At 41.2% G+C, this 13,771-nt stretch overlaps 1 protein-coding gene across 4 annotated transcripts in view; it reads right to left on the reverse strand.

The window, feature by feature from the left end:
- MAPRE2 (microtubule associated protein RP/EB family member 2) overlaps positions 1-13,771 on the reverse strand; it is a 1,024,543-nt gene that overhangs the window by 121,198 nt on the left and 889,574 nt on the right. For all 4 annotated transcript variants that reach the window (XM_078687332.1, XM_078687330.1, XM_078687331.1 and 1 more), the window contains one exon: positions 4,107-4,320. In XM_078687332.1, coding sequence (XP_078543458.1) covers positions 4,107-4,320 — 214 coding nt within the window. The remainder of the gene's footprint in view (positions 1-4,106; positions 4,321-13,771) is intronic.

Here is a 13,771-nt window from a genome sequence, read left to right on the forward strand (position 1 = left end):
AGGTTCCACTCCTCTGTGCACAGTTCTGTGTGAGTACAGAAACCCTGCAACATTAGAACAATCTAGACAGGAAAGAAGACAGTGGAAGACCTGCAAGATGTTTGCAGTGGGACCGTGTTACGTAAAATGATTCCATGGTAAACTGATTAACATGCCTCACATTGGAGAGAATATAGTCTGCCTCGTCCACAGATTGCTTACTTTGTCTCAAGGGTTTCATGGTGGGTAGGGCTCCTTTGATCTGATGACGGATTAGAAATATCGGGCCCATTTACTGCGTCCAAGAATCCAGTTTTCAAGACTTAGCATCTAATGGTCAATCGCATGGATGCACAGGACTATGGTATAGGAACCAATATGAAGACAACAAAGGAAAACATATATACGGCTGACTGTAAAACAGAAGCAGCTCCTTACAAACAAACCCAAAACGAGAAAAAGGCTCTCATTCAAAGAGACAGTTGAAACCAAAGTATATAAAAAATGTTTTCTGAGTTTGAAACAATTTTGAATTTGTAAAGGAACTAGCCTGTTTTTAACTTAGAATAACAAAACATATCATCAATCACGCCTTCTGACTAGCAAGACTAATTATAGCCAGGTGACACTTGATTGAGATCATGTTTCTCCATTGTCTATCATGGTAGAAGCACATCATTGTGGCTCTGGTAATATTCCTCCACACACTGTCCTGGACCAATATTGAAAAACACAACTTTAGCCACCTGATGGCCATCACCTGCATACTCTAGTTGAGTAGAGTTAAGCAAAATATTCAACTTGGAAATTAATACTGCAAATTATTCTTATATATTTATTTAATTTTTCTAACAACTTTATTTAGGTTTTTTACATGCAGTGGAAAGTCCACATGAGTCTAATTGAGGATTGTATAACAGGAATTAAAAGTCTCATATTGAATCGTGGAATATATATAGAGATTTTGCACATAAACGTCAGACGTCTAGCATCTCTATTTTATATGGGTAGACTCCAATAAAAATTAATAATCTAATTTAGTTTGCATCATCTGTGGGTGAATTCTCAATGTTGTAGCCAGGACACCCCTATATATTTATTTTAAATGTATACATATTTATTTTAAATGTAGATCTAATAAAAAAACATCTGCAGCACTATTAATTAAATGTTGAATTAAAATGTTATTATTTAAAATATATCATATTACATAAAATTATTTCTCAAGGTTAAATTAAATATTAATTTCCCACCTAAAGTACGTTATTTGTTTTACTATTAAGCATGACTATTTATCAAAAGGGGTGTGTATAATTAAAAGTAATTTAACAACATTAAATACAATGTATTGTCACATTAATTTTTAAATGCAAAAAGGTTATTACAATATTTTATTGTTCAATTAAAAATATGTACAACTTGTATATTGTTAACATTATTATTATGTTTAGTTATATTTCTAAGTATTAGAAACACTTTAATTTACTAATATTATTTTCTATAGAGTTTACATTTAAGTCCCTGCCTTAATTATTTTCTATGGGAGGATGTTCTGTTACCAAGGATTGGCCCTGTGTGGTTCTAGACATGCCACTGTTTCTTAGTAGTAACTTACACTTGTAGGCTCCACCTCCCTTTCCAGGGGATGGAGCTGTCTTAGCCTACACTTTTGAGTAATTTTACACTCGGACTTTGTAAATTGCCAAAAGTAGTAAATTTGGTCAAAAAAATAAGAGTAAATTTACATGTGTAAATTACTCACACGTGTTACTTATCTTTGTGAATAGCCATAGTAGTCTTTTCAGACTCTCAAGACGTTATGCAGTAAAATATTCTTCCATGTTGCACTATGTTTGGGGTTCCCCAGCCTTAGCATTTTTTCAAGGTATGGGTCTCTCCCAGTGTACAATCATATACTCATTAGGGAGCTTTATTACTATACAGCTCACTTAATCCCCTAGCAGTAATTCCCCATAAATGATAATTGAACAAGAACGCTGACTAGCTTCAACATTACAGAGCTGGAGTGCCTTTCCTTTCAAGGCGACAAATTGATTTTGTTTAAAAAACACATTGTAAATTCCTACACATACACTTTGAGAGCATAACTCTGAATATTCAACGCAGAGGCCAGGAAAAGATTTGGGCTCGATGCCGATGTAGCAAAAGGCCCTTTTCGGGTTTAGAAAATTACTAGACTTGCTCTTACACAAAATAGTTGAAAGGAACAGTTGCAGCTGGTGTCGGGGCAAAGTGGTGGGCAAGGAGATGGGGGGGATAAAACAAAAAACAAAAACCTCAATTCCATCGCATTGCCGATTTCTGGCTGCACTGCAGGCACAGGCTCCCAGACTGCACTGACACTGCTCTCACAGCATGACAGCAGCACCAGCATTGGCCTGAGTGCTCTGGATTTGCGCTTCCAGGGAGACTTTGTCTGCTCTCTCAGACCCAGCAGCGCAGCTCGGGTTGGAGAGAGCTTCAGTGCGCATGACGGTATGGCCGGCCTGAGATGGCTGTCCAAACCGTCATGCACACTGAGAACAGTGCACCTACCACTTCCCCTGTGCCTGTCATTGCCATAGCCACGCCCCAAGACTCCATAGCATGGGATAAAATAAAAAGCTAATAAACTTGCTTTAGTATCGTTTTATTTTTCAAGTTTTACAGCTACTGCGGGCAGGGGGGGCGACGCTCCTCCGCCATAGTGGAGGAACCACCGCTGGAAAGGAACTCTAAGAAATGCACAATTACAATGTCTTACTATCTGTAAAACTGCTCTCCTCTGTACCCTACTCTCCCTCCTTCATCTCACCCTTTAGGAAAAGGAAGCAACCTGAGTGTGTCATGAGACAAGTAATATGTCATTTCTGTACCAAGGGTCTACCAGTTGAACACTTGCCATTGATATGTGATGTTACCTGGTGTTACAGAAGTAGGGTCAACATTACGTGTCCAAAGCATTTTAGTTTGAGAATGCAGCAAACTGCAAAGACTTGACTGAGAGGGATGCTTTACTGAGAAACACAGGTTAGGAAGGCCATTAGAATTGACCCAAAATATGTGTGGAATAAAAGCACAAAAGGAAATTTCATGTCACAACCCAGCCTATAGAAAATGAAGTCAAATATGGATGACTTCACAGTAGAGCAACGATACCAGGGGAATTTGTTTATATTAGTTTATGAATAACAAGCCTTGTGTAGCGAGAGTGAACGCAGAGGGCACAACCAGGACTCAGTATGAAGGTCTGCCCGATTTTGTGTATTCCATCACTCCTGTCTGTGTTCACAATAACTGGTACATGGACATGGTCTGCAGCAGGACATTCTTTAACATCTTCTCGTGGCCCTTCTTGTTTCCCTTTAAAAGATTTAGAAACTGAGAACTAGCATATGTTACCTTCTTATGAGCCACCCGAAATGTAACTTGCCAAAGAGAAGCAGAAAGAGCACATATAACTCGACTGTTGCTGTAGCCCAATCAGATCTGTGTACCACCATTACTGTGCCTTGCTTACTAATCTATTGGTGTCTGCATGACACGTGCATGGAAGATATTGCAATCGTGTGCCCCTGAAACTGCATCAGAGGGATGCACTTGATGCAATGATCTAAAGCTCATTTAGCAGATTACCATGCCTGAAAATTCAGCACATTTTACAACATAAATCAATGTGTTGTTGGCTCTGCGACAACATTCAGGCTGGGGAAGTGTTCCAAAAACATCAAAGTAGATTACACTTGCAGTTTCATGAACCAGCGAGAGAAGGACATTAATTCTTATTAAGACCTTTGGTTGATTACAATTAATGTTAGAGAGGCGGAACGAGGGCTGCTGCCTTTAACCCTGCTCAATAGTTAACTCCAGAAGAGATTCATGGCCACTCTGGTCATGCCTCAGCAGGGAAACAATCAGTGGCAGTGGCACACTTTCAAACATAGGATTCCCAGACATTATCTGCTAATAAGCGTACACATCTGCCGGTAGTCCTTCCAAGTGGACGCTTGTCTTCTGCAGCAACACGTACCACAGTCTGAAGCCTTGGAAACAGCATCGTTCAATGTACAAATATATACTTCTTGAAGCCTAGGCAGTCATACCACCTTAGAAAAATGTCACAATACCTGCTGTGGGAGAGTTTGCATGGTGAGGCTTTTTAGGCAGGTTGAAGATCTGTTCACCAGGATCAGGAGGTGGAAGGGCATCTTGTCCTTGTCGAGCCTCCATGGGGTTGTACTCTTTGCCATCATAATTAGCATCAAAGAACTTCTTAAACCACTGGATGAAATCTAAATTATCCTGGAAGCGGCCTTTCACAAGCTTTTCCACGGGAATTACCTTGAAAATTCAATAGAAATGTATAATATTACTTAAGTGTTGATATTGAATAGTCTACTCACATTTGTTTAAGAGTGGAACAATATGGACCAACTGAAGCAACGTTATAAAGCAAAACAACACATACAACTACTCACACCTGACAGTTGTGTAACTTTCTTGCATGCCTATAAGCTTGTTATGTTATGTTAAAGACACAAAAGGTGGAAGCGTTCAAGTCTTTTATATTTCGTTTTCTCTTACAGCAATCTCTATTATTTTGGTGTTCATAATCCTCGCTACCACCTTCTCAATCTTATTTCCTACGCTTTAGTCATGCACGTTCATTGGTCTTTTTGTTAATGGTAAAGATCTATTTGAACTTGCTCTTTTTCCTTCATCGGGTATCTTCCTTTAATACCATGGACCAAAGAGACCCAGCACTTTACTCATTTCTGGAATCTAGAATCAGATTATCATAGAGCCTTATTATGAGTTTGGTATTGCGGGAGTGGGACCGTCCTTATCTGGCACCGTCAAACCCGTGTATGAATCGCCCACCAGATCAGGAGTTTTCTCCTGGTCTGACGGGTGGTTCTTTGGCGTTTTCAGGACAGTGCCTATGAAATAGGCACTGCAATGGGAAATGTCAAAGGCAATACCTGCACGGCACGGACTGCTGCAGTCCATTCCGTCCGTGCTGGTACTGGTGTGCAAGTACACAGGAGGGTACAAGTTCTGCCCCCTTGTTTGCAACCACATCGCATGAGGCACCAGGTGGTCCTGTAGGGCCTGATTTGTTTCCTCACCGCCACACTTTTCATGGCAGTCGCACTGCCATGAAAAGTGTGGCGGTGAAGAGACTCGTAATATGCTTGGCGGGCCACAGCAGCCGGTCAAGCATATTGCGACCCCAGGACCGCCGCACAACCACCAAGGAACTGTGGTTCCCTGGCGGTTGCGGGGGGTCCCAGGGAGGCCAGACCCCCTAGTCGTAATAGGGCGGTCAGGAGAACGCCACCGTGAGTCTGGCAGTACTTGGACCACCAGACTCATAATAAGGGCCTTAGACAAAATCTAAACATTTACTCAAAATAAAATCCTAAAGGAATGTATGGGTAACTGTTCAGAAGATTAAGGTGTGTTTAAAAAACTCAAAAATTCGCTGAAAACACTACAGCTAAAGTGATACTATGGTAAGGTTTGCCAGCAAAAACACATCAGTTGTAGTTAGCTAAACACGAATAACTTGCCCTAGTGCAGTAATTGTGGCCTCACATGTGACATCATATTAAATTACACAAGGTCTGGTATCACTCGCAACACCTCATTATCTGGTCTAGTCCTCTGTGAAGTCACAGAAGTAAGTGGGAGCATGACAAAAAATATATAGGCATTCAATAACTGGTATTTGGACCTCCATATTGCCAAATTCAAGTGTAATGTGCAACATGACAAAGAGCGGTGGGTGACAATACAAAAGGGTGGAAGTGGATAGCTGGTGTCCCTAAAGGCGCTTCTTCCGACTGTGAATCTTCGGCTTAAGGTCTCTAGGGGGAGAAAACCTGACAATTAGCAGGTCTTGATTTTGTGTGAGCAGTGATTCAATCTCTTTAGGTGTTTTGCCCAAAATCGTAAAGTTGAATTTCCAAGAGTCTGTTGTTGAAATCATGTGGTTTAGGTTCAGTGTCATGTAGTTCATAAAGATACCATCTGAGACCGACAGGTCTTGGTGAATCAGACATGTATTTAGGTTTGATAAATGTATGCTTTCAACGTTGATACACTAGTCTAGTTTGAATTGTATCATTTGTATAGTCTTTTCCAAACCCTGAAGTGTCACCTATGCGCTTTCTGACTTGCAGAGTAAATACCTATTCTGTTTGTTGTGCGTCTTTGGAAAAAAGTGATTGTTTGAGGATTAACCTATTAGCTGTTTTATTCGGTGCCATGCTTAAGGTTTAGGGAAGTGCTCAAAACATGTGGAAGAACGAATGTAGCACTGTCTTACACGTGAAGTGAGATATGAAAGAGTACAAGAAACAGTATCATAATTTGCATATACAAACCAGTACAACCTGTATCCTAAAATCAGGTGACTCGTGTTTTGGGTTTCAGACAGATCTTTACTACTTTCCTGAATTATACGAGATGCTGCGAATCCTTATTTTCAGGAGGTTTCTCCGTAGCTTGAATGTTTGTACCAAGAGGAGTTGCCAATAATGATATTTATTAAAATGGAAGAATGGACAAGACAGGTCACTCAAGATTTGAGGTATCTCCTTAAACAGGGGCATAAAGTCAACAGGTGGGTGCTTGGCGGGGAGGTTTGGGACGACCCCCACCCCAAAAACATGCTTTCTTTGCTTGATAGTTATGTCTGAGTCCCTAAGTCGGGTCTGCTATGTCTATGTTGGTTTTCCTCGTTGCCCTGATTTCTCTAAGAGCTTTTAACTTGTTCATTTTTTGGACATGGGTCTTAAATATATGTAGTGATCAGTTTATCAAAAAGTAGCAAACCTGCGCAGAGGTACTCTTTGACGGGATGCAAATTTACTACTTTTTGGAATTCACAAACACTGGCTGTAATAGGCTTAGAAATATGAACAAGGTTTCCTGGCATCCTAGTGACAAAACCAAACTCCAAAAAGTGATGAGATGAATGCCTGCACATAGTCTAACCACTAGCAACTGCTCAGGTTGGCATGCCACACCATTGTCTTTTTCCTACTGTGCCACACTAGATATAGGGACTGATTAAGGGTTTGGCAGACAGAGTAAAGCAAGACAGGGGGCAGAGGACTTTACGTCAGTCATCCTACCTTGACTACAGCCATCAAATTTAGAAAAGTCCTCTGCACCTGCGGACATCTATGTACATTTGGCAGGTCTATGAACAAAAGGTTTGACTGATGGCTCCATCAAAACATGATGGCTGGCTAGCAAGCTTTGTGACCCCCCACACAAAGGGAGTTTCCTCCCATGGTGGAGGTAATTTTTCTTTTTTTACTATCCTAGTGATGATGGACAGATAAAACAAAAAGTCATCCGACAGTTTACTCAAAATAGGGCAGACAGTCTCTGATTTCCACTACGCCTTTGTGCCGTCTGGTTACTTCATGGGTACTCACAAATTTTCTCATGGGGGCCAAATTTACCGTGTGGTTTGTGGCCGAGGGCTGCACCGGTGGGGGCGGGTCAGTAAAAAAAAGTGTGAACACAGGTCCCTACAGCGGACACCTTCGTCCACTGAGCCACCAGACCCGGCATACACACATCTCTCTCTGTCTCCCTCCTTCTCTCTACCTCTCCCTTTCTCTCTCTCCCTCTCTCTCCCTCCCCCTCTCTGTCTCACTCACTCTCTGCCTCCCTCCCCCTCTCTCTCTCTCTGTCTCCCTCCCTCTCCCTCTGTCTTTCTCCCTGTCTGTCACCCTCCTCCCTCTGTGTGTCTCCCTCCCTCTCCCTGTCTCACTCGCTGTCTCCCTCCCTCTCGCTCTCTGTATCCCTTCCTCTCTCTTTGTCTTCCTCCCTCTGTCTGTCACTCTCCCTCTGTCTGTCACTCTCTCTCTGTCTCCCTCCCTCTGTCTCCCTCCCTCTGACGCCCTCCCTCTGTCGTCCTCCTCCCTCTGTCTCCCTCTGTATGTCGCCCTCTGTCTCCCTCTGTCTCATTCCCTCTGTCTCCCTCCCTCCCACAGGTCTTTAAAAGACCATTTCCTTGTTAATGAGGCTTTGATGTAGTTCACCTCTTCTTAGCACCCCTGCATCTCCACTCGGACTATCGCTGGAATCGCTCGGCCCCATTGAGCAGAGTCTCCCGGAATCCGCGCTGCTGCAACCGGCGGTGTTTGCTGACACCCTTTAAAAAAAAAAATTAAAAAAAGACACATAGGTACGATGTCTCCAAGGTCCGCGGGCCGCCAAGGAAGGCTTGCCCGGCCGCTGGCGGCCCGCGGTCCATACTATGAGTACTCGTGGGTTACAGCAGCATAGTAAATGTTACTTCATCAGTGTAAAAACTTGCAGTGCGCCCAACTCAAAATCAGGTGGGCAGACCTTAACTTTGGTAGGCCCTGCTTTTGATGGAAACAGTTCAACCTGAACCTCTGGCATCTCACCCATTCACTCTGGTGCTCGCTGATTTTTTCTTTGGGAAATGTAAGATTCAACTCCCCAAATGTCACTGACTAAGCTACGCCTCCATCATTAAAATGTAGATTCTGAGATGGACTGTAGGAAAATGGACTTGATCCCATGGATCACACAGTGAGCAATGAAAAGAGATTTGAAGGAGAGGCGTCTTAGGTTTGGAAACCAAAGCAGGGCCTTAAAGGTTGGTTTGCGACATACCTCTATTGCTTTTGAGGCCATATTCTGTGGGGAAAGCTCAAGTGAAGGAAGATACAACATAATATTCTCATTCTGTGGAAAAAGCATTGAATAACTTGAGAGACTTGTGTTTGGAGTAAGAGGTTGAAGTCCATAATCACATCCCGATTCTGCTCTAGTTGAGGACAACGGAGACGGACTAATTTCCTTTAACATGGGAAGATTTCCATTTTGGAGGAGTTGGAATTTTCAGATGGTCCAGTGAAGTGGTCTATAAGCATGATTAATTGACTGGGGCCAGAGGTGTTCAGGTACAAATGTCTTCAGCAGCGGCCAGCACGGATCGGAGGTAGGGGCAGGGGCGGGAGGACGCGGAGAAGTGTGTAGCAAAAAATTAAATAATAACGTACCTTCTTACCACTTCCTCGCCACATCTCTCCTCCTAAGTCCTCCCTCGCTGACCTGAACTACAGGAAGCACACCCAGGCTCCCAGTCAACCAATCACAACACTGCCTTAGCAGCATTGTGAATGGTCTGAGCGCCGTGTTTCGGCGCTCAGGCTCAGATTGGGAGCCTAGGCACGTTCTCAATGCAGGTTGTAATGCAGCCTGCATGGAGAACTAGCGAAGTGTGCAAGACTGAGTTGGGCGGCCCGAGAGGGCCGGCCATCCAGTCATTGCACCCGCCCCTTCACGCAAAGCTGCAGAAGTAGGAGAAAATAAAATGATAATAACGCAAGTTATCATTTTATTATCTCTTTATTTCTTTTTATTTTTTTATTTTTATTGTTCTTAGCACAGCAAACTAACAAACACATCTCAAGTTGACTTTCAGCCTATACATCATGCAATAATAAAGTCAAAATAAAGTCCAAGTTATTTATATTTTAGCTTTCAAGAGAGATAAATTCATGACTCATAATAGTCTCGGAAGGAGCCCCAAATTTTGATGCCCAGTCTTTTTTTCCTTGATCCTTTGATTGAAAATAAACTCCACTCCAAATTATATAAGCTCAGCATTTTAGCACGCCATTGCAGAAAGTCCGGTGGTTTTTCCTGTAACCATTCCCTGGCGATACAGAGGCGTCCCACTGTCATTGCAAAAAAAATAAAATGCCGGTGTTGAAAAAGTATGTCCAAGTTATTGTCTTTCTGTATTTTTCCTAACAGCAGCATTGCTGGAGAAATAACTATCGTTGTTTTAATCACTGAAGAAATAAACTTTTCCAGGTGCTTAATAAATCCCTTTAACTTAAGACAATTATAAAAAACATGTACCGCTCCGGCATCCTCCTCACCACAGCGAAAACATTTACCCTGACTTCCCACTATCCATTTCGCCATTCTCTTGGGCGTGTAATATAAATCATATAATGACTTAAAAAACTGAGCTTTCAAGTTTGCCGACATGAGCCCTTCCTTAGACAAGATTAACAGATCTTCTACATTAATCTCGGAATCACCTAACGACTCTCTCCATTTCAACTGCACTCTATCTGTGTCATCTTTTTTAGCAGAGATCAAGGATTGATAAATTACTCCAATTTTGACTGATCTGCGTATTTCTTCAATAACTTGATGTTGATTTAAACTCCCACCCCTTCGAGTTAAATAATCCCGTATTTGGAGGTATTTAAAAAAATACCATCTAGGCAGTAAATATTCATCCTTGATCTCTTCAAAAGATTTACACTTCCCATTCATGTTAACCATGTGTCCTAGCGTCTTAATACCTTTTTGCTGCCACTTATTAGCCATTACATCAGAAAAAATGCCTGGTAAAATCCTATGTGCATTGAACGGAGTGTAGTATGACACTATTGGTAATTCCATGTTTTTCATGAACCATTTCCAAACCTTGAAAGCCCCCATGATTACCTTGAACCTTGTTCGCTTGAAATAACTCCCATCAATTTCTTTTACAAGAATAAGTTTTGCATTGGACCCCAACTGCATATCAAAAATATTTGGCATGTTAACATCATCCATTTCATTAACTCCTGTTATTAGAATTTTCATTTTCAATAAAAAACAAGTGACGTAATAAAGAAAAAAATCAGGTACCCCCATTCCTCCCCTTAAAATTGGCAGCGTCATGTATTTCATTGCCCTTCTAGGTCTCCCCGGGCTCCATATAAATTTCCCGCATTTAGATTGCAAGTTCTGTATTTTATCTTTAGTGATTTCTAAAGGTATCGATCTAAACAAATACAATACCTTTGGCAGTATATTCATTTTTATCACATTTGATCTTCCAATGATAGTTAAATACAGCCTTTCCCATCTATCCAGGGATGCCGTAATTTTTGCCATTAAAGTGTTCCAATTAACTTGCACTATTTCCGCCATATTTGCCCTGATTAGAATTCCCAAATAGGTCACCTCTTTAACCACCCTACTATCGGCCCAAGCAATTGTATCAGAACAGAGAATTTGAGTTTTAGTCTCGTTCAATTTATATCCTGTTATCAGTCCAAAAATTTGTGCTAATCGTTCAATTTCTTTAATTGCTGTTGCAGGATTAGTTGTTGCCACTGCTATGTCGTCGGCGTATGCAAACACCGAAAAATAAAGATTGTGAACTTTATAAGGGGTGATCAAAATATTCTGGTCCAATAACTCAATAAAAGGGTTTATGTAGAGAGCAAATAAAAGAGGAGAGCATGGGCAACCTTGTCGTGTACCTCGTGTTATAATGACATTGTCAGAAAGTTGGCCCATGACTGATATCTTTGCGACTGGTTTTAAATACAAAGATTGTATTGCTCTAATGAATCTTCCCCCAAATCCCATTTTACTCATTGTTTGCCAAAGATACTCCCATTGCACGCGATCAAACGCTTTTTCCGCGTCCAGCAGAATCAGCGCTAGGTCATTCTTATATACTGAAGCCGTATCAAAAAGAGATATAACTGTATTTACATGTTCTGTCGTCCCCCTTCTGGGGATAAATCCGTGTTGATGTTGTGAAACTAAAGGGGTAATACAATCTGACAGCCGATTAGCTAAAATTTTAGAGTAAATTTTATTGTCAGAGTTTAACAGCGAGATCGGTCTATATGACCCTACACAATCTGCCGGTTTCCCTTTTTTACAAAAAACGGCAATAGTAGCTTCCGCCCATGTTCTTGGGGATTCCCCACCTGAGCTTCCCTCACTGTTTTTAGAAGTTCTTTTTTAATGTCATGATAAAATTGTAAGTATATTTCACTAGGTAGTCTGTCGGGACCAGCGGCTTTACCCTTTGCTAAACTGTTAACAGCTCTATCCAGCTCCTCCTCTGTAATTATATCCTCTAGGCCCAGAGAGACAGTTGAGTCCACCTTTTTAGGCCCTTTGCAAATAGTGTGTTCCAGTTAGTTAATCCAGAACAAAGTGATCCCTCATATAGCTCAGAGTAAAATCGTTGGAAAATTTTAAGTATCTCTTGTGGTGCCGACTGTGTCGTGCCTTCAGAATCTCTCATTTGAGCAATATTTCTGGCCGACTCTTTGATGCGTAATTGAATCGCCAGCCTTCTCCCGATTGTTTCACCATATTCATGACTATCCATTTTTAAAGAAAGATACTTCCTAGCATTTTCCTGAGACCAGATACCTGTTATTTTCGCTTTGTCCCTGGCAACCTTATCCTCCAATTCAGTTAGACTTGGCCCTTTGTTGATTATCTCCTGCATTAATAATGTTTCCGACAAAATTAAGTGATCATATAAGCTATCTAGCTCTAATTTGGCTTTTTTCTGAGCCCTGGATGAAAAGCTTATACATTCTCCCGAAATCCAGCTTTAAAAGTATCCCATATTATGGCTTGTGAGCTGGATCCCTCATTCTCTTCAAAATATAACTTTATCCATTTTCTTATATGTTCTTGAAACTCCTCATTAAAAATTAGCTTTCTATCAAATGTAAAGCTAGTTTGTCTGGGTTTGTTTACATCCATATCAATCTCTAGTAGTAACGGGGAGTGATCAGATGATATTCTAGGATATATTGAAATAATTGCGCCTGACGTGATTGAAATAGGGGAGAAAAAATAATCAAGCCTGACTAATTTTTTATGTGGGTAGGAGTAGAACGTGTACCCATTATCTTGTGATCTTAGTTGTCCCCAAACATCCACTAACCCATGATCTTGTATCAAGCTTGCCAATGCCTTATATACTTTTTGTTTGCGGCCTTTATACATGGCCCGCCCTTTCTTTATAGCAGTGTTAGTCAAATTTATGTTCATGTCCCCACAAATGATTATGGGTTGAGCCCATGTAGTTAGCTCAGTGTTCATTTCCGCTATTACCTCTGGGTCATCTAAATTTGATCCGTAAATATTGCAAAGCGTTAGATTCTTACCGTCTACACTTATTTCCACTATTTCCCATCTACCTTTTTTATCCGCCAAAGCTTTACCAATTATAGCAACGTTCCCTTTAACCATAATGGCTACACCCCTAATCATGCTAGTTTGACCCGTAGCGACTGCAAGTGTATATCCCAATTGTGTTAAGACCAATCTCTTAGACCAAGGTATATGGGTCTCCTGAATGCATACTATATGTGGTCCTATATACTTTAATTCAGCAGCGACTTTCTGCCTTTTGTTCACATTATTAAGTCCTGATACATTTAGAGAACATATTCTTAAGCGTTTCGTTGCCATTGAGAAATTCGAAATAAATTTACCTTTATTCTGATATTTCGAGTTATGTTCAAAATCCAAATCATTTCTAAACAATCATTTAAATCAAAAAGCGTAATACTCCATGCCAAAGTTAAATCAAAAGTAGACTTCTCACTTTGTGATTCGCTGTGCCCAAGAACTGTTTTTCCCCACTTTTCCTCCCCACAACACCCCACTGTGCCATCCTCACCACCCCCCCAAACTAGAGTGCCCCTCCCCCCTCCCCTACCCTTTATTGAGGCGTTAGGACTTATGGTCCTCTTGATTGTGAGCTTGCCCCATTCTCCCTGCCTTCGCCCACGGACTTAATGCTAATTTAAAAAGAAAAAACATAGTATACTCAAATGCGTCTTTGAGCTAGCCTGAAGGCTAAACAGTATCCATAATTACCCACCTCTTAGATAAGCCTCTAAAGATATAGTATAATCATTATGTAGACTTTTCACTATGTAAGCTTACACATTAGCTAAAT

Source organism: Lissotriton helveticus, chromosome 4_1 (genome assembly GCF_964261635.1).
Source record: "Lissotriton helveticus chromosome 4_1, aLisHel1.1, whole genome shotgun sequence".
NCBI classification, from domain to species: Eukaryota; Metazoa; Chordata; class Amphibia; order Caudata; family Salamandridae; genus Lissotriton; species Lissotriton helveticus.